General features: G+C 38.9%; 1 protein-coding gene across 1 annotated transcript in view; it reads right to left on the bottom strand.

Moving 5' to 3' along the window:
* WARS1 (tryptophanyl-tRNA synthetase 1) overlaps window positions 1–22,633 on the bottom strand; it is a 572,087-nt gene that overhangs the window by 333,685 nt on the left and 215,769 nt on the right. The window contains exon 5 of the mRNA XM_044074563.1: window positions 19,922–20,041. Coding sequence (XP_043930498.1) covers window positions 19,922–20,041 — 120 coding nt within the window. The remainder of the gene's footprint in view (window positions 1–19,921; window positions 20,042–22,633) is intronic.

Here is a 22,633-nt window from a genome sequence, read left to right as displayed (position 1 = left end):
GACCATCTACTTGGATCCCTAGATCCCTTATTTCTTCTTCAGATTTCAGGGGATTACCTCCTATGTTGTAGTTTGTAGGTATTCTGTTTTTTCCAAAGGGGATTACTACGCATTTTTTTGCATTTAGCTTGAGACCATGGCTTTGATACCATGCATCAGTCTCATTTAGGCCCTTCTGGAGGATCTCCATGTCGGCCGGTGACTCTATTATAGCACCCAGTTTGCAGTCGTCCGCAAACTTAGTCAGCCACAGCCCTTCCGTGCTTGCCTGCACTTCTGAGAAGTATATGCCAAATAGGAGGGGCCCCAGGACAGAGCCCTGAGGCACACCACTCGTTACTGGTCTGGATTCGGACATAGATCCTGCTACTCTTACTTTATGGGATCTGTCTGAGAGCCAGTTTGCGATCCATCTTGTGACATAAGGGTTTATGCCAAGGCTGGTGTGCTTATCAATAATACCTGAATGGGTAATGGTGTCAAATACTTTAGCAAGGACAAGGTAAGCCGTGTGTACCTCCTTTCCCTTATCTATACTTTAGCAAGAACAAGGTAAGCCGTGTGTACCTCCTTTCCCTTATCTATAGCCTGAGTAACTGTCTCAAAGAAAAAAAAAAATATATATATATATATATATATATATATATATATATAATTATATATATACACACACACACTCATATATATATACAGATACACACACATTTATATATATATATATATATATATATATATATATATATATATATATGTATGTATATATATATATATATATATATATATATATATATATATATATATATATACACAAATATATATATATGGGTGTACTTTACATGGTTGACATTTCATAAAAGTCGAAGACCATATGGTCGAGACCATATGATCGACTTTTGAAATGTCGATCATGTAAAAAAAAAAAAAAAAAAAAAAACACAGCAATCACTAACCTTCATATTGCTACACCCCCCCCTCCCCCCGAAACTTAGATATACCAACTCTGAGATCGCACTATAGTGCGGAAAATGGAAATCTTTCCATTCCACACTGTACGGAGATGTCCGTTCCGCATAGTCGACATTTCAAAAGTCGATCATATGGTCTTCGACTTTAAGAAATGTTGGCCATGTGAGGGGGACCCATATATATATATATATATATATATATATATATATATATATATATATATATATATATATTTACATAGACAGCAATACCTCAAGAGAATGACACAGTCTAGTGACAGAATCATCATAATACAGTAATGTTCTCCAGCCTATGATACAGGTATGTGGGCTGAAAAACATGAGGTATTTTTCCCCCTCGTTTAATATGGCAAAATACAAGAAGCTAAGATTATTTTTTTCTCATCACAGTGTCTTTATTTCCATTTTATCAGAACACTAGCACAAAGACACAATAAAAAAGCAAGATTTAAGCATTCCCTTACTTTCTTGTCTGAAACAAATTCTGCAAAATCTCTGCACTTCCTTTTGTCTTTCTATGTAGCCTTGTCTCATTTCCTTTCAAAAAATTCTGATACACATTTTTTCACTTACTATAGCAAGTTCTGTCAAAATAAGGGGTTACTCAGAAAATGGTGGGAAACAGAGGCATGTAATGTCAAGAAACCCATGACATATGGTCAAGACAAGGAGAAAAGGGGCACCTTCAACTATGACATCACATTTAGATAATGCATTTATTTATTTTATTTACATTTTGTTATGCTATAATAATGAACCCAAAGAAGGGTAAAACATGACTATAGGCAGTGGAGCCTGGCTTATATGAATGAATGTATTATTAAGAAACTGTACTTGACTGCAAATTCAGGATCAAGTTTGTGAAAAAAGTTATGTACTTACCATAACTTGGCATCTGTGTTATCCTATGTCATTATTCCTCACAGCAGGGTCTTGGATCTGTCATCGGATCCGAGCTGGCAACTTTAGCTTTTTCAGACCCAAGGTTCAAGCTCCTCCCTCTCCCATAATCCATTGCTGCCCTCTAACCATCAGATCGAGTATGCTGACATAGTTAGTATTGCTATGACCCGAAAGGAAGAAAGGAAAACAGTCCTGGACCCACAACACTCCAACTTCAAAAGATCCAACAAGGAAGGGGATGGTGGGAGGAAAATGTGAGGAATAATGACATAGGATAATACAAATGTCAGGTTATGGTAAGTACATTAATCTTTATCTGATGTTATCCATGTCATTATTCCTCACAGAAATTTCAGAGTCCCCAGCTACCATACATCCTGGGAGGCCTCAAGGAAGGACATGTTGAAGCACCATGGAACCAAAGAAAGCCCTGTTCCTGGACACCAAATCTAGCTTGTAATGTGATATAAAGGTGTGATGATTAGACCAAGTGGTGGCAGCAAAAATATCGTCAATGGACAGTCTGGCCATGAAGGCGGGAGATGCAGCCACAGACCTAGTAAAATGAGCTCTACCCTTTCCCGGAACCTCAAGATGCTTGTTGGTGCAGACTGTAGAGATACAGCTGGAGAGCCATTTAGAGATAGTCACTTTAGAAACACGGAAACCTTATCTATTCAGGGAAAGGCCACAAAGAGCTTGTCTGATCTGCAAAACTCCTTAGTCCTATGCAGATAAAATTGCAATTGCCTGTGTACATCCAAAGTGTTCAGAAAGTACTCCCATTTATTGGAATAATTGGGGAAGAAAACTGGTAACTGAAAACATTTATTCAGATTGGATTCAGTGGAAACCTTGGCCAAAAATGATGAATATGTTCTAAGAGACATATATGTGGGAGCAATCGATAGGGCTTGTAATTCGGACACCCTCTTAGCCAAAGATATGGCCACTATGAAGGCCATTTTCCATGACAAAAATATGAGATCGCACGAACTAGCAGGCTCAAATGGGCTTTAAGTCAGAGAGTGCAGCATGAAGCTTAGATCCCAAGGAAGTAAAGGATCCTTAATGGGTGGTCTTGGAAGGAAAACACCTTTCATGAAGGCTTTACAGAGTCTGGATGAAAACATAGGCTCTCTCTTCTCATGAAAATTGGAAATTGCAGCCAAATGAAGCTTAATAGTAGAAAAATATGCCCCTTCCTGAAAAATGAGGACAGGAACAACAGAATATTGGGCAAAAAAGCAGAAAAGGGATCCGGATTCCTGCTCTTAGCCCAAATAGAAAACCTTTTCCATTTGCTACTATACACTTTTCTGGTAGAAGGTTTTTGGGAGGCTACGATAATCTTCTTGTTGGGGTAAGCTAGCCTGGACTGTTTCAATTAAAATTAAAAATTACTGGAACTGGAGAAACCATGTGGTTAGATGAAGGGTCAGAAGATTGAGAAGAGGGAGCTCCAAAGGATGGGAGATCAGATCCTGAAGGGGATCCAGTATCCAAGGAGGATACTTCAGGCGAGACCTTACAAAGGGAAATCATGGCTGATGAGGTCAGAAAGGGGCAATGAGGTTCAGGGAGTTCCTCAGGCATCGTACTTTCTGAAAACTTTGGGGATAAGAAGGATAAGAGGGTAAGAGTAGCGGAGACCTGGAGGTCAATCATGGACTAGAGCATCCCTCGGTGACTCCCTGGGTGGGGGATCAGGGCAAAGTACATGCTGCATTTGTTGCTGGTTGGGAAGGCAAAGAAGTCACAACAGGTTTGACCCCAAAGATCAAAAATCTGCTTCGCCACCATGGGAGTGAGGGACCACTCATGAGGACTCAATATGGTTCTGCTGAGTTTAAAGCCCAATAAGCTGGAGTCCCTGGGTAGATGTGTTACAAGAAGAAAGCGCATGGAGGATATCGCCCATTCCCACACTCTCATGGCCTCTCTGCACAATGGGTAAAATTTTTCCCCCTGTTTGTTGATATACCAGACCACTGCCATGTTGTCCATCTGAATTGCAATCATTCCCCCAGAGGAAGGTGATTCTGAAAGAAGTGTAACGTTAAGAGGACTGCTCTCATCTCTAGGATGTTTATGTGCAATTTGGTCTCTACGAGGGACCACTTGCCTATCTGTTCTCCCCTGGAAATGCCCCCCCAAACAAGGAAGCATCTATCATCATGGTGGCCTTAGGTGGAGGGAGGGGAAATGGCTTGCCTAAAATGAGATACTGAGACTGAAGCCACCAAAGAAGGTGCTGTCTGCACACTGGTGTTAATCTTATGGACATGGACATAGGTTGAGACAGACCTGACCATTGAGTTACCAGGGTCCACTGTAAAACCCACATATGAAACCTTGCTAGTGGCACAAGCTGTATGACCGTTGATCCTAAGGTCTGAAGAAACAAGTAGACTGCAGGATTCAAAAGATCAGCAGAACCCGGCAAAGAGGTAATGCTACAATCTCTGACACGGAATCTAGCTGGATTCCTATGAACTCTAATTTTTGTGTGGGGACCAAAATGGACTTAAAAGAGTTCACTGTAAATCCCAACTGGCTGAACAGAAGGAAGAAAGATCGGACAGACAGTTTGCGACAGTTGATACCTTGTGGGTGCCATGAGGAGCCAAAGGTCAAGGTATGGAAACAACTGAAATCCCTGCAGACTCAGGTGAGCTACCACCACTGCCGTACATTTGGTAAACATCCAGGGTGTTGTGGTGAGTCCAAATGGCAGAGCTCTGAATTGGTAATGATTGGCCCCTAAAAGGAAGCAAAAGTGTTTCCTCGAGTGCCTGTCTATGTTGAAATGATAGTAGGCCTGGAGATCCACTGAGCACATCCAGTCGTCCTTGTGTAAGAGCGGCAGAATGGACTGAACAGTGACTATCCGGAACTTGGACTTCTTGACCGATAGACTGAACTCGCTGAGGTCCACAATAGGAAGTGGGTCCCCATTTGTCCTGTTGGGACCTCTTGGAAGGCTCATTTTTGAAGAAGTTAGTGAACATCCTTGAAGGCCAACTCCCTCTGACAGGGTGGAATACTGTGGAGATATCTTCCTGTTGGAGGGGTTAGAAAACAGGGATGAAATCACCCTCGAAATGATGTTTAACACCCACTGATCGGAAGGGAAAGATGACCCCTGACTTCCTCCAGGGCGGGACAGTCAGGCAACACTTCAGGAGCGCTGAAAGGGTTGCTCCGAGAAGGGTACTCTGGAACCATGATTTTGCGGACCCCTCCCCCCATCTCTAGGGCAGCATCTGCCGATGAATCCTCTCCCCCTGCCTCTGAAAGAGGAATCATCAGGAGCATCCTGGAAGGAAGACTGAGACCTATGGAACCATCTCGTTGCGTCTTGGAAAAGGACCTCTGAGGAGTAGAAAACTTGATCCCAGCCACAAACAAAATCTTCCCTTCCTGCTCATTATAGGTTAGAGTCTCTTTCACAGAAGGGTCCAAAGAGGGTGGACCCGTCAAAGGGAGCAGTGGTAAAAGATGCTTTGAAGGCTCCCGCAAATGTGTAGAGTTGTAACCAAGCATGTTGCCTTATAGCTATGCCAGTACCTGCCACTCAAGAGGTAGCTTCCGCTGCACTGGAAATTAACCTCATCAAGGACTTAGGGAGGGACATCAGAGTAGAGAGCTTGGGAGGCACGTTCTTGAGGTCCTCCTCTGGCAACAACTATGTAAGAGAAGTGGTGAGTTCTTTGACAAAGTCCCTTTGAAGGCGGGTGAAGTGTGCCAGGTAATTAATTGCCCTCAGTTCAAAGGTATCTGAGGCAAACACATGCTTCCCATGCCAGTCAATCGCCCAAGATTCCCTGTTCAGGGGATGGACTGTGCAGCTCTGCTCCGTCAGCTCCATTTTAGTGGCAGCGGCAACCATGATGGCATCGACCGGACTCCTTTGCTCCAAACAGGTCGGTCCACAGGAGGACTAAGCAACTTGTCGGCTAGTTTACGTACTGGTTTCACAGTGTCAAGTTCCTTCCAAGCCCTGCTGGTGATAATGTCCACCAACTCGGCCGCAGGGGGGACACCCAGGAAGTAGATGAGCCCATCCTGAAAGCCTTCAGAAACACAAATTTTTCTGAAGAAGGGAGTTAGGAAGACCATCCGCCCTTTTGCTTAAGGATCTCAAAGGAGACATCATCCATCTCCATCGAGGTATGTGTCTTCCGTGAGGGACTCCATGGCATAGTCCAAGTGTCTCCTCTTGCACTTTCTCTTACGAGGTGCCTCCTCTGTGGGGGGCTCCGGGGACAACTCAGAAGTGGCTTCAGTGAGGAAGTCCCCTGAAGGCTAGTATGGGAGGGCTGACCGGGAGGCCTCTTCACCCAAGGTAGACAGGAGTAGGGGTGGACCTGGAGGAGTGGGAGATGATGTTCAAGGTTTTGAGAATGTCCTCTCTATCGCCCTGAAGGTCGATGGGTTGAAAGAGGTCTCCTCCCCCCATTTTCAAAGGGCACAGCCACCCAGAAAGGGGGAACAGATCCTGACACAGCCCCGTGGGCCTCAGGATGACACCGGTCCTGAGCTGTCTAGGGTCGAAGCCCCCCAGGGGTAGGGATAGGTCTGAAAGACCCAGACCCCGCCCCCAGGCAGCTGGCACTGACCACTCTGGCACTGGGCCTACTCTGGTCTGAGGGAGGAGGAACAGAGCAGGCCAGGGACTCTGACATAGTAAAAAAGAGACTTGAAACCGCTGGGATCTCACCACGGGTAACAGTGTCCCACGTTTCCGAGGCCTCTAGGGTCAGAAGAGGAAAATGGTGACCTAGGATTGGAGAGGCACCCCTAGTCAGGTGGGCTGGGGACACCAGAAGCCCTAACTCAATCTGGGCTTTGAGGAGATTTCTCATCATCCTGTCCATGTCCAATGGTAACAAGCTTCTAGATGATCTGAAGGAAGTGGAGGAGTGAGTAGACTTGGCTGGGGGTCCATTCCTGGACTCCGAAGATCTATGTCTATGCTCTGGAATCTAGCTCCGAGGTCTAGTAGCCGAATTAAACAAATGCCTAGAAGATCCAGGAGAAGCTGTATCCTCTATAATGAAGGCTGAGAGGTTGAAGCAATCAGAGCAGACAAACTGGTCTGGCCTTAACCGGATCGGAGGACCTGTGATCCGAGTAGGCCCTGGATCCGGTAGAAGAATCCAAAGATCTAGAATGTGAAGATTTTGGATCCAAGACAACCTGGGCTGGAGTCGGACCAGAGGATCTAGGATCTGACAGCCTAGGTTATTCTGAAGCCACCGAAGGAATGGGAGGGCCTTCCACTTGGGATCAGAAGCGGAAGCCTTGGGAGGGGAAACATAAGGACTCCCTTGAACCAAACCCTTAAGCAGAAAATTATTACGGCGCTCCACTAAAACCTCAAAAATTAACTGTGGCACAGACGTTGCATTCAACCTCCAGGTGAGAAGCCCCTAAACAATACAAGCACTCCTTGTGCAAGTCAGAATTGTGCATCTTCTGACCGAATGAGGAACACTTCTTAAACCCAGAGGGCTTTTTAGACATAAAAAATACCCAACACTAAAAACGGTCTAAGAAGAGAAAAAAAGAAAAGGGTGCCAAATGCCTGACAAAAGGGGAACTACCTGCCAAAAAGCTATGATATCCATGAGAGGGGAGGTAACAACCAACACTAATACTAGATAAACTAAAGTTAAACTAAGAAAGACTAGGTTAAACTAATTTAAACTAAGTCTAAACAAATCTGAACAAGAGAACAGAAGCACTTATCTGAGCGAAAGTCAGGGATCACATCCGTAGCAAAACGCGGCAAATGAGATCTGAGGGTTAGAGGGCAGCGTGCAATAATGGGAGATGGAGGAGCTTGATCCTTGGATCTGTCTAAGCTAAAGTTGCCGTTTTGGATCCGATACTGGATACAAGACTCTACTGTGAGGAATAATGACATGGATAATATTAGATGATTTATTTTATCAAGGCTATCTACAGATTTCTCATGCAGTTTTTATAAAATGTGATTTGAAAGTGCATTAAAAAAAAAGGATTTGACAGAGTAAACTGGGACTTCATCAGTACAGCAATGGAAGCATTTGCATTCCCTGATAAAATTATAAGGTAGATTAGGAGGATATATGAAGGAATCAGAGACGAAAATTAAAGTGGGTGGGGTCCTCTCTGATAATTTCTGCTTGAGCAGAGGAACCAGGCAAGGGTGTCCTCTTTCCCCTTTATTTACATTCTATTTTGATCCATTTGTAAAGAAAATAAGGGACTCAGAAATTCAAGGATATAATTCCTATGGTAGTCAAGAAAAGCTGGTTCTGCTTGCAGATGATATTATTTAATACCTGTTAAAAACAGAAAAGGAGATTACAATGTTGCAGAACATTTTGAGATAGTTTTAAATCTTTTTGGGATACAAAATTAATGAAGCTAAAACAAAGGCAATAGCAAAAAATTAAGAATCCATACACAAATTGGTTCAGCAATATCCATATTTATGGGGACATGATAAAATGAAGTATTTAGTAGTATGGATTAAAACATAATTCTGGTGTGGCAGCTAAGGATATGTGGGAAGAGACTAAATGAAAGAAAATATATTGAACAATGCAGTTTAGGATTACACAATTTCAAGGGGTATTTCAGAGCTACACAGTTAAGGCTCCCATACATAGCACAAGCAGAAAACTATGACTCAAAGTGGAAAGGGATGATGATAAAACGGGAGGAGCTCAAGACACAAAGAGTCTGGGATTTTGGATGCAGACCTTTAAGGAGAATAACAATAACTATACAGAGCATTATATTCATAAAGTAGCAGAAAGTATTCCAAGAACTAAGCCAACACAGGAATGGAGAAAGGAGATTCTGACGATAGGGCTAACTGCAACTAGGGATGCAGACAATAGGCAAGAAGGGGCTGGAGTTTATTGGAGAAAACTGGCAAAGGAACTAAGGCATTGGGAGCAAATAACTAGAGAGGGAAAGGTGATAGAATGGGGAAGATGCCAAGAATTTATTTGGACTGCAACGTTAGAGATTGCCTTCCCTATCAAGGGGTGATATCAGAGCATATGCAAAGACAAAGAAATAGGGGATTCCTAAATGAAAGGTCAGCACTGGTAGAGTTTTTATTTCAATCTAGAGCAGAAGATGCTGTTAAAAAAAGGAATAATTAGCAGAGCATATAAAATAGTGCATGATAACTATAAGACTCAGTCAGGGGATGTTAGAAAGGATTGGGAAGAGAGCTTGGATATGCAATTCACAAAGAAACAATGGGGGGGATATAGGTTTGTCTCCAAAATATGCAACAAAAAGATAAAGGATTTTTGCTTGGAAATGTGCACATACATATTTTTACACCCGAAGTAGACTCCAGAGTATTTTTCCTCAGGCAGACAGGAAATATTGGAGGTGTAATAGGGAAGAAAGAGGTAATTGGGAACATATTTTCTTGGAATGTAATGAGTTAGCATACTTTAAAGATTCCCTGCAGACTACTCTATCAGAGATACTGGGTGAGCAACTGGTGTAACTAGGGAAATTATTTTTCTGAGGTATGACACAGAATCAGAATTGCCTACACGTAATAAAGCCTTGCTGAGTCTAATTATGGTGGCTGCCAAAAAAGCATTTCCTAGAAAATTGACATACTATATTCACTACTTCTAGTACAGTTGGTAACAGAGATAAAACAACTAGAATTGGCATCTTTAGTAAAGGATAGAAGCAAATTACATATGAAAAATGAGAACTGTGGGAACAATACATGCAGGGGAGGAATGAGGTTTAAAAGAAGGCAGGATTTGAAAGAGCTATGTAAAGTCTGATTGACAATGTTAAGGTAGACTCTATGTGATGTATAATTTTTGCAACTAAAATTATGTCAATATGATCTGTGATATAAAATGCTTGCAACTGAGACTATTTCAACATGGTTTGTTTTTATATATGATTGCCCATATAAGTGAAAATTTAATAAAGATGCTTCTTGTTAAAAAAATAGAGTTCAGTTTACTTATTTATTTAAAGGTAGCCAGTGCACCTTTTTCTTGGGGCTAAATGTTAATGATTACTGAACACAGGTAATCTATTTTTTACATCTGAGAAAGGAACAGCAATAAGAAAAAAAAACAGATAGCAGTTAGTGTAATTGGAAACATAGAGTGTAGCATTTGCTTTAGCAAAGGTAACCTTTACTTAAAATTATGTAATGTCTGTGAGTGCAACTGTCAATTTGGGGCAATTGCTCCTATGGATGGGGGTAAACATTGTTTTGAAGCTGTACAAAGTTGTGTGTGCTTGTTTTAAGTTAAAAGGGAATGTGGGTTATGAAAACCTATTTAGTTTTTCTGAGTGTTTTCAATGAAGCAAAGAGTCTTGAAAATGTGATATACCTTCAAACTGAGATGAGAAGGAACAACTCCACAGGAGATCAACCTGCCAAATATCAATGTCTCCATTCAAGTTAAAATTTGGAAACATATTCAAAAGCACTGTCACATATAACAGGAGAGAGTAATAGCTTTCTATTTTAATGGCTACTTTTTATCATGAAATATAAATGGTCTTGTGCAGACAAAAAGCAAAGAGTACTGAATAATATTAAGTGTATGGTGAAAATAGTAATATTGCAGGAGATGCATCTGGACAGAAGTGAGCATGTCAATACCACAAATAAAAGATTTCAGGGGGACATTCATCAGACTATCAGGGACAAAGGAAAGGGGGATTAATAGAGGGATTCAGTACGTGGAAGAGGAAAATAATATAACAATGGTAAATGTGTGGCAGTAATGGGGTTAATTGGCAGGGGTAGCAGATTTATTTATAGTCCACCTAACACTTCTATTATGGAGATTATGAGAATTGTGGGAAAAATAATCAACTTCCAACAGGGAATGTTATGGGTGGAGAATGGAATCTGATTTGCAATAGTGAGGATATATTAGGGGTTCTATAATGGAAAATATAACAAAAACAGCTAGATTTCTGAAGAAATATATGAAAATGTTTAGCATGAAGATGTGAAATCTGTAGCAGGAACTTTTGACAGAATTTACGTACGGGACAGGTACAGGAATTGGAAGAGACTGAATAGAAATTATATCTAACAGGAGCAAGTGTATTTAATTGAAAGCCTAGAACACATCCAAAAACCGTTTCAGATCACACACACATACAATCTAAGATAAAGATACAGGACAATGAAGTAAAAAATTAAACACTGTCGCTTTCCCACTTATCTGTTAAAGAGAGAAGATATTTTGAAAACTTGTATAAAGCAGACAGATGTGGAAAACAAGAAATGTCGCAAATTGAAACATTTATGGAAGATGAAATTATGCCAAGCCTAGAGGCAAATAAGGCTCAAAAATTAGCAGTTAAACTAGGAAGAGATGAGATAAAAACAGTGGTGTACAATAAATCAACAGAAAGTCTCCAGGAAAAGACAGTATTCCTGTGGAAGACTATTAGCTCGGGGGGATAAAAGTGATGAAATCTGGAAGGTTTTCTTTAACAATATTTAAAAATGGGGAAGTAGCAGCATCTTGGAAGAAAGCCGTGGTCGGTGTATTACCCTAAAAGAATAATAACCCTTCAGACCCACCTTCATATAGACCCACTGAAATTTTATACCACAATTACAAGTTGTTTATTTATACACTAGCTAAGAGAATGGCAAAGGTGTTGTCAAAATTGATACATACGGAGAAATGTGGTTTTGTAGAGTGTAATCAGACGTCTGAAAACTTCAACAGAACAATGATGATCCAGAGGGAAGCCAAGTACAAGAAAACGTCTCTATACTTGGTGGGTCTTGAAGCAGAGAAATCATTTGACAGAGTCAGCTGTAACTTTATGAGTACAGCAATGGCAACATTTGCATTTCCTGATACAATAATATGGTTAATTAGGAGGCTATATGAAGGGTCAGAGGGAAGAATTAAATAGAGAGGGTTCCTCTCTAACAAGCTATGTTTGAGCAGAGGAGCTAGACAGGGCTGCCCTCTCTCTACCTAGTTATTTGTTTTATATAAAGTTTCATTAGCAAAGACAATAAGGGACTCACATATTCAATGTCATTACTGGTATGGTAATCAAAATGCTTTGCTTTATTCACACACTGCATTATTTTGTAGTTGATAAATCCAAAAAGGATATTTATGTGCTGTGGAACATTTTGAGTCAGTCAGTTTCAAGTCTTTTCAGAGAAAAAAATGAATGAAGATAAAACCAAGTAGTAGTAAACCATGTCCCACACATGAATTGGTTCAGCAATACCCATGTTTATTTAAAATAAAAGTATTTAAGTGTATGGACCAAAATGATACTACTATGGCAGCTAAGGATATGTGGGAAACATATTAAACAAAAAAGCAGCAGCTGGAACCTCTTGATTATGGACAAAAAGTGCAAATGGTTCTAGACCCCTTCATTTTATATACAGGCGAATCATATTTTTATCCACCAAGGAGACGTTATGGACCATAATTAAAAAAGAGCTGAAGGAATTTATTTGGTAGCGGAAAGAGGGCAATAGTTAACTGGGATAACTTGATTCTTCCCACAGAACAAGGTAGTTCAGGACTACTTGATTTGAAGCAACACTCTAGAGCTACACAATTAAGGCTCAGAGAACACATGCAGAAAGTTATATGAAAGTAGAAAGGGGTGATGCTGAATGGAGGAGCAAGGATTTGAGAAGTATGGACAGAGTAAGATAGCAGCTGGAGAACCCTAAAAAGAATAACAGCCACACAGAACATTATATCAAGTAGCACAAAGCATTCTAACAAGTAAGCCACCACAGGAATGAAGAAATTATATTTACCAATAAGGATTATTGCATGTAAGAGTACAGAAAGCAAGAGGATAGAATTTAGAGAAAATTAGCAAAGAAAACAAAGTTTTGGAAAAAAAATAACTAGAGAAGGAAAGATAACACAGTGGGATGAGGCCAAGCAAAAGTCTGGACTGTAGTGCCCTGCAAAGAAAAAGGGACAGGGACTACTAAATGAAAGATCATATGTGGGACAACACTTACTTGAGTCTAGAAGAGAAGTTGCTATTAATAAAGGGATAATTAGTAGGGCATATAAAACACAGCATGATAACTATGAGAATTAATCAGAGGAGGTTTGGCAACTTCCAAGATGGCTGCACAGTTATCAACAAGTTGATTTGAGTTCTCCCAATGTGACAACCAGAAGTGAGGAAAAAGGACCACTGAAACTGTCATAATGGGTAAATTTCAGACACTGGTTAGTAATTAGACTGCCTCGATGCCAGCAAAGAAGAAATCTGGTGAACCCGAGAAACAAAAAAATTAACCAGAAAATGAGAAGATTAAAATCTGTCTGGGAAAAATGCTGCAGCCTTTCAGCAAAGAAGCAGTTCAGGTTTCAGCTTTAGTACAGTAGATGGTTTCCAGCAATTTAGAGGAAAAAGTGAATCAAATGTATTCAGATGTGTTTAAAATAAATTAAACACTGAAGGAATAGGTCAACTTAAATAACATAAGGCTGGAAAAACAGAAGATTTAGCTAGAGCTATTCAGATGAGCTGATAAAACTGCAAAAAAAATCACAGGGTAAAATGAAGAAAATGCCAGGTGAATATGAAGCTTCTCTAGAAGAGTTGTTTTAAAAAAAATAGTAGCGTTACAAGACAGAATGCATAGAGAAAAACTGAGATTTTCCATTGTATGAGAGAAACTGGTAGAACAGACTACATTAATTTTATACGAATAAGCAACCGGACTGTTGTTCCACAGTAAGATTTGTTAATTGAAAAGGCACAGGTAAAGAGACAGGTGTGAGATTCAAAATGATGTATTTAGCTGAATTCAGAATAATTTTTCTGGAAGATCAAAAACATTTTGATGCAAAACAGACTAATGGGGGAATTAAAAAAAATATTCAGCAAAGAGTAGGACAGCATGTAGAAGAGGACTCTGCTTAGCATCCTTTTGACAATGAAATGGTAAGCTTACTACATCGGAAAAGTTATTAGCTTATTTTTGTCTTATTTATTTTATTATTTATTTTACATTTGTTGACCGGGCTAGTCTAACTGGATACATGTCCATTTTCAGTAGAGGCCCGGGGAGAAAAGCTCCAAGCAGAAACAATGACAAAACAAACAAAGAAATACAGTATAAAGAAATATTAATGTGAGTAACGGTACATTTTTTACATAAGGGTGAGGTCAAATTATACAGAGTCCTTTAGTAAATATAAGCTAAGAAAAAAAATACAAAGAGCAAAAATTTGAGAGAGAGAGAGAGCAATGAACAATAATGAATGAGATTTAAAAATACATTTTTTTTTTTTTGGGTTCAATAATAGAAGTCGCTTGAGTTCTAAAAAGGAAGACCTTTTACAGGTAGGCAGCATAGAAAAGAGGAGTAGAGAAGTGAAGAGAGAGAGCAAGAAAGAGATATCCGTCAGTGTTGGAACAGGGGCAAAGCCAGTGAGTTTTTAGATATTCTTTAAGATGCTTCTTATAAAGAAGAGAGGAAGAAAGGTTGGAAAGTTCACTAGGGAGATGGTTCCAACTTTTCCCTATGGTGGTGGTAAAAAGTGAGTCCCCAGCTTTGTTGTTGGATTTAATGGAAGAGACTAGGAGTTTATTTGCTGAGCGTAGTGTTGCAAGATTTTTGTAGGGGGTGATGAGGTTGGTGAGGATTGAGGTGTTATTAGGGTAGTAAAGGATCTTTTGGGTGATAAGTTGTTGAAAAAGTAGTTGGTTCTCAAGTTCTAACCATCCCAGCTGTTTGAGGTTATGATAGTGATGAGTTCTAAATGGGGAGCCAGTGACAAATCTGGCTATGTTATTATAACTGGTGGAAAGTTTGGAAAGGTTGGTTTTAGATAAATTGGTGTATATAGCTGAAGCATAGAACAGGGTGGAGATAAGGTGGGTCTGAGCAATAGTGATTTTGGCTACAGGGGTGAGGAAGACTTTGATTCTGTACAGGGTGCCTAGTTTTTTGTTGACAGACTTAATAGTGGAATTAATATGGTCATCATAGCTAAGGTTGTTGTCAATTGTTACCCCCAGTAGACGGGTAGTAGTATCGGGATAGTTTGGTTCCATTGTTAGAAGTTACTGTAAAGTGCAATTGAGGTGACTTATGAGTAGGAGCAAAAAGCAATAGTTTTGTTTTCTTGGAGTTGAGAAGAAGGCAGTGTTTCATGAACCAGTGTTCAACACTGTTAAATACTGTTTGGGTTAGGGACTGGAGAGAGGTTATGGACTTGGCTGAACAAATTAAGGTGGAGTCATCAGCATATTGTATGCAGGTGGCTTGGGGTATGTTGGTATGTAGATCATTAATGAACAAAGAGAATAGAAGGGGTCCTAAGATAGAGTCTTGTTGTACTCCAGTGTTCACAGGGAGGGATGAAGAAAGATTATTTTCCCAAAGTACTGCTTGCTGTCTATTATCTAGATATGATTTAAACCATTGTAAAATTTGAGGATGAAGTGATTGAGCTTTTAGAATGTCAATAATTATGTGATGGTTCACCATATCAAAGGCTTTTGAGAGGTTAATGAATAACGCTGAGGAAAAAGTGTTGTTGTTTCGATTTTTGTTAATGGTGTCAGAGAAGGATAACAGGGCAGTTGCTGTGCTATGGTAAGGCCTAAAACCATGCTGACAGTTGGCAAGTAAATTATTTTGGAGCAGGTGGTCGAGCAGTTGTCTGTGTATACATTTTTCCATTATTTTAGTTAATGGAGAGAGTAAGGCGATAGGCCGAAAGTTGGAGAGTTCTGCAGATGGGCCGCCTTTATGTAAGGGTATTATGTGGGAAACCTTCCACAATGAAGGGGTTTTGCTATCTAAAATTGTTCTATTTATAATGATGGATATGGGATAGGCAATGGCTTTAGCTGCAATTTGCAGGTATTCAGCTGGAAGACCGTCAGCAGAAGGGGTACATGGCTTAAGTTTTTGAAGGAGTTTGCAAATGAGGGATGTAGGTACAGGTTGTAGAAGAAAGGTTGGTGATGGAGTATTAGTGGTATTTAGTGGGGGAGTGGTTGTGGATAGTAAAGTATTAGCTAGGGATAGACTGGCATCAGTAAAATAGTTATTAAAAGCATCAGGAATTTGGTTAGAGTTATTTTGGTTGAATCCTGAAGGGGTAGGAGGTTTTAGAGTGCCCAGGTTGAAGAAGCTTGTTAATGCCAGACCAGAATTTTTGTGGATGTTGTTGGTGGGTTTGTTGTAGGTGGAGGTAATAATCTTTTTTTGTCTTTGAGAATGTCTTTCTTGGTGGCATTTCTTAACTGCTTAAAGTAGAGGTGGTCTGTTGGGTTTCTGGAGGTTCTCCATTTGGCCCAAATTTTACTTCTGAGGAGGATCTTTTGTCTAGTTTGCTTTGTAAGCCAGGGGGCAGTTTTAGTCCTTATTCAGGATGAGTGATAGGGGGCATGGTAGTCAAGAGTTTGAAGAAATCTGGTATTAAAGTGGGTTACTGCTTCATCAAGTTCAAGATGAAACAATGGTGACCAGTTGCATGCTTTAAGTTCATTTTGGAAACTGTCAGGGTTAAAGAATTTCTTGGAACGGGAGGTTTTAAAAATATTGGTGTTGGGGATGTAATTTTTTTGTTTGATGATATAGGTTAAAATGTGGTCACTGATATCATCTGGAAGGGTCCCTGGTTTATAAGAGTCAAGGTGACTGTTTAGAAGGATCCAGTCAAGGATGGTTTCTTTACTGTTTGGTTTGTGGATTCTGGTAGGTGTGGTTATTATTTGTGTGAATCCATAAAGATTTATGTGATTGGTAGGATTGGTGGAATTATGTGTCTTCCAGTAGGAAATGTTGTCACTGGGAGATCAAAAGTCTGCAGATGCAGGAAGTTGGGCAGGGGAGGTCTGTACATTGTGTTCTAGGAGAAATTTGCAAATATTCTTTTATACACTTGCAAAGTAGTAAACTTTTCTTTTTTTATTGCTGACTGCTTTTACTTGGAATTGAGCTGTCTGCATCTGCAAGAAGCTAATCATGAGAGTTCTGTGCACTCTTTGCTGAGATAACTATAACATATGAAGGTAGAGCAGCAAGCAGTTCAGTGAAAAATTTTAACGTGTCGGAAGTGAGTAAGAAGTAGTGGCCTCCCCAGCAGTCTTAACACTTAAATACATTCAATTATATTAGTGGGTTGGGGGCACTGGCATAATGATTAAGGTGTTTGCCTTACAAACATAACATAGAGGGTTTGATTCTCACCTTTAAAAGAGAAGTTGGCTAGGCTTATAACAGCTCACAATGGCAGCTGCCCTAGTATTTGCCCATAAACCTATAACAGAACAGTGCATAATTTAGTTTGTTTATTTAAATGCAGCCAGTGTACTTGGGATAAAAGTTAATTTTTACTGTTGGCTTTTTCACAGTTGGGTGGGGAATACAGATAACAAAATAACGGTTATTCAGTGTAACTGGGAACACAGGCTGTAGCATGCATTTTAGCATGGGCAACCTTAATTTTAGATTAGGCAGTGCACAAGGGTGCAGTTGTCGATTTGAGAGAACAGTATCTATCTGGAGGGGTAAACTTCATTTGTTGAAAATGTACATAGTTTGTGCTTCTGAAAATGTATTTAGTTTTTGTGTGTGTTTTCATTGAAGTATAAAGTCCTAAAAGATGTAACATAGGTTCAAATGAATATTAGAAAAAGCATTAGTGTGTGCAAGTCAATCAAACATTGGAAAGACGCATTCCAAAGAAATGTCATGTGTAATAGCTGGGAGTAATAACCGACTATAATACTGGCCACTCTGTCCTTATTATCTTGGAATGTAAGCAGCCTTACAAATATGGACAAAAAGGAACCAGCACTGAATTAAATTAAGAAATGGAAGGCACAAACAGTGGGCAGTTTCACACTTCCATCCTCCCAAGTCAGGGTCACTGCAGTAGACTGCACTTCTACATATCACCCACAGTTATGTCTCCACAGCCATTTGGCTAAAGTCTTCCCTCACGTTGTAGGTATGTGTCATGCAATATTACATTTCTTGTTTATATTTGCAGTTGTACTGTGTTAGATAAGCTTTATATATGGTGAGCTTGTAAAAGGGGATAAGTACATTTACCTGCTTAAAATGCAATTTTTGACAATTTCTAACTGTGCTAGTATTTATATTTCTGCATTATTTACACTGTTCTTGCATTTTAAAATATGTTAAGTGTCTTTTGCACTTAGCAGTGTCTCTTTATATCTATATTGTTTAATTATTTACTGTGTCCTTGCATTAAAACAACTTAAAAGTGCCTTTGTAATTAGCTGTGTTTTCTTGCTGGCTTCTATACTTTGTGGGCGCTCTTCATGCTTAGCTTAGTTGGCTAATTCTATTTCATTTTACACTGCTTCTCCTGGTGTTTTACATTAAAAAAGGTTTTGGACTGTGCCTTAGTGGCAGTAGAGAGTAGCCTCATCTCATTCTGAGCTGGGAATCAATTCAGAGGTCCCCAAGTGTAATCTCCTGATAGGTCAGGGGGCTATTTTGTTTGCTTACTTAGTTTCTCTGTTGATGTAAGGTCTTTGCATTTGTGTGATACTGTTCATCATGCAGTGGCGGTTAGCAATGCCCACAAGAGACACAAGCACTTAGTTTTATAGGGAAAATTTACATTCTATTTCTCAAAATTCCCTAAGTTTTGGGTGTACACACAGCAACTACTTTGCACTTTGAAGGGTTTCATGTTCTGTCCCAAGACTTGGTACTAGAGTGCTTAACCTTTGTATTGTGAGTAATAAAGATCGTTCGGATAGCTGTACGTGGTGCCTCCAACTTTGATTTCTTACAGTATCAGTTATTTTGGAGTTTGGTGTGAGGAATAAGCTAACATTCTATGCTCTAATTTTATAAGTGGTTTGATATCAGGCTGTCTTCTGCCTGCCTGCTCTGTATATTATTATACGGGACTGGTTTGTTCGAGGTATAAACTAAGGCGGGTAGAAGGGACATTAAAAGACGAATATAGAAAATGGAAATTGACAAGTAAAATGTATGATGTGTTGGGAAATTACATTAATATCTAGGTATGCTGTACTGGATGACTGAATATAAAACTGTTATTTATTATTATTCTGTTTTCCATGTGTGCAAAAAATTAAATATTATGACCTTAACTTGTAGCATAATTAGACCATTTAGAAAACTGTGCATAGTTTTGCAAATAGTTCCTGATTTTTCATGAATAATAAAGATTGCCTTTGCATAAATTAAACTAATGACTGTAATATGCTGCATTTGTAAGCCTAGATAATACTCCTTACTGATCATATTCACATTTACAACAACAGTGAATCTTAAGCTATTCAACTGACACAGGAAGGAAAACAGCCAAACAGAACCATAGGCTTGGGCTACAGTAAGAAAAAATAAAATGAAGATGATTAGGACTCAGTATGGTGCATGCCTTTCATGAAATGCCAGTAAAATGGAATGAATGTAAATGTAACCTTAACAAGCCGACAGAAGAAAACTAAACCTTTTCAGTTATAATGACTCAATTTTATCTTCAGGCTCAATTGGGGACAGTGAAATGGAGTAATGTAAAATAAAACCAAATAATAGCCAAAGTGTAGACCAGCTAAAATGCAAAAATATCAGAATAAAGAAAGATAAAAAAGGAAATATATTAGCATAAAAATGTATAAGCTAACATAATTAACTAAAACTGTCCAAAAGAAATGCAACTTTAACAAGAAGGAATGAAAGGGATAGTCAGACAAAGTGCGGTAACACAGCAGTGGCAACAAAGCTAAGTTCTAACTTACATCTAGTGAATGGATCGGCATACAGAATGAGGACTGAAGTCATTCTGAAAAAAATTTTGAAAGGAAACGAGAGAATCCTGAATGGCTTGTCACTGCCATGAAAGCAATAAGTAAGGGTATCATGTTCTTAGTGCTTTCAGAAAAGTACAAACTGGCACATGGAATGCATAATGTTAACATTTGTGAAATTTCCACAATTTGGTAAATGCCCACTTGTACCAAAATGCACTTACTTGGTAAAAATAAATGGTATAAGATGTCCTACGTGCATAGCATCAGACGAAGGCCCTCTTCCTGTGTATAAGTAAAAGGACTTCTTGCTTTCATATGCGTCAAGAATTTGATGCATATCCCTGAAAATGAATGAAATAAATACTCTTGAGTGAGCCACATCAAACAGAAACACTATAATTCACAAGCAATATAAATGCAACCATGACTTTTTTCCCCAGAGGAAAAAAAAACGTATTATCATAAAAGAAAGAACTTGTCAATGACCAACACTTGCACATTATTGTAATTACATCATTAAATTAAGATAATCCATGTGAAATGTACCTGCAGTAGGACTTTGCATTGAACGTTTTATGATGCACTGATAACAGGCAGAACAGATAAGCTATGACAATCTACTGCTCATTAATTCTCTGGTCAGTTCACAATAAACCCATCTTATCCTTTTAGGCTCCAATATACGTACACAGTCCTGACTGTTATACATAACACAAAAGTAGGATGAATCTTACTGATTCCATCATGGTAGTAATAAACATATTAAAAAGAGAGAGACAGAGAACAAAACAAAGGTGGTTATGTGACCAGTCGTTAAAAGTAAAGCACAAAATTTGTTGCATCAAATTAAATGTAGTTAAGCTTGCAAGCTAGTTCCTTAAAAGACCATTTTGTATTGAAGCCCTTCTCCATTCTTCTCACTTGATGTGAGGATTTACTTGGTGATGGCATATCAAAAGTAGCATTCTAAGAGTTACCTTAGAAGCCTGCACATTTTCTTCTCTGGTATAGATTCATTGGCATTCCAATGCTACTGAATCTTATGACCATTTCCTCTTTGCTAGTACCCTCTATCATGCTATGCCTCCTCTCTCTCCAGGAGAGCCATACTGGTCAGTCCCGGAATAAATCTGTGAAAACTCATACAGTCATCTACAGTGGATATAAAAAGTGTACACACCCCTGTTAAAATGTCAGGTTTTTGTGATATAAAAAAACGAGACCACAATAAATCATTTCAAAACTTTTCCCACCTTTAATGTGGCCTATAACCTGTACAATTCAATTGAAAAACAAACTTATGTGTAAAGGAAGTTTGTGGGTCACTCTGCTTAACATGCATGAGAAATTTATTTCAGAGGTTTGGGAGGCACAGAGGGTTAGAAACTCATCCCTCCACCATCTCTCTCTCTTGCTCTTCCCACCATGACTGCTTATGATACTATCTACAATACATATAATTACAATTATTATTATTTTTAACAACTTTATTAAATTATCTTGCAAGATACATGGTCCCAGTTGCAAACATTACATCCCATATATTTGTTTGTATAACTACTGTTAATCAAAAATTACATAAATTACTAAATTCCTACCTTCACTCTTCCAAAACATAATTCTACATGTACATAAAACTAAAGGGACTAAAACATTTTCACTGCTTGTATCTTGCTCTGTACATTCATAAACGAGAGCTTCCAGTTTCTTAGTTTTTGTATTATCTTTTGTTTAGTCTCTTCTCACATATCCTTAGCTGCCATAACAGTGCCGTTTTTAATGCATACTCCTAAATACTTCATTTTATCATTTCCCCATAAATATGGGTACTGCTGAACCAATTCATGTGTGTGTACATATATTACAGCTATAGCATTTGTTCTATGTTCATTAGTTTTATATTCCAAAAATACTTGAAACTGTTTCAAAATGTTCCACAAATATACCATTATCTTTTTCCCCTCTTACATTGCTATTAGAACTCATCTAGCAATTAGCAAAAGTACTCTCAGTTTCCTTTGTCCCTGATATTCTGCTGAGTATCCATCTTTAAATCCTTTATCAATCCATATGCTCAATTCTTTCCAAATGACTCTCCTGTAGCATTGATATTTGCACACTACATAATTCAATACTCTTACTTTTTTATCTATAACTGTGAGGCCATTCACATTCCAAAATAATGCAGATAGTGTAACCATTATGATAAGAAGTTATTATTCCTACCTATTATTTATGCCATTTTTTAAATGTCTATTTCTACATTTTCTGTTACCTACACCCACTAATGCTTGGCAGGTTGACCTTTAATACATTTGTTTCTTGTCACTTCCATGTGAAACTATGTCACATTTTAACAAGACTTTTTGTTTTAATAAAAACAGTAAAAAAAAAAAAAAAAAAAAAAAACACCCCCAGAACACCTGCATAACCTATGTTATGTACATCTTAAATAAAGAGGGTTAATCCTCCTGCTAGGAACAATTGTACCAAATCGACAACTGCATCCACAGGCATTGTGTAATCCTAACTTAAGGTTATCCATGCTACAGCCTGTGCTGCTCCTTACACAAATCACCGTCTGTTCTTGCACTATCTTTATTCCCTTCCCAGCTGTGAAAATATCTTGTACGCATTCAGAAAACATTAACTTTCAGCGTTAAAAAGGAGGACTGGTTATCTTCAGATAAAAATAAATAATACACCCTTCTAATTTAGGTGCCAGGAATGCTGCACTCTCTTGTGCACGACCAATAATTTCAAACTTTATTTTTTGCTAAGCTGCTTGACCTTGTACCTTTTAATTTTATGATGTCCTTTGCAAACAATGCCCCAAACTCTCAAGATTTTAGACCTGTAGTCAGCTTGTCTCCATGGAAAGAAGAGAAAAGAACATACAGCTGCAGACTACTAAACTCACACAGAATATTTAT

This window comes from Protopterus annectens, chromosome 6.part0, assembly GCF_019279795.1.
Source record: "Protopterus annectens isolate FY-2018-M chromosome 6.part0, PAN1.0, whole genome shotgun sequence".
In the NCBI taxonomy this organism is placed as follows: Eukaryota; Metazoa; Chordata; order Ceratodontiformes; family Protopteridae; genus Protopterus; species Protopterus annectens.
Note: the sequence above shows the minus strand (reverse complement) of the source record. Positions and strands in the feature narration are given on the sequence as shown.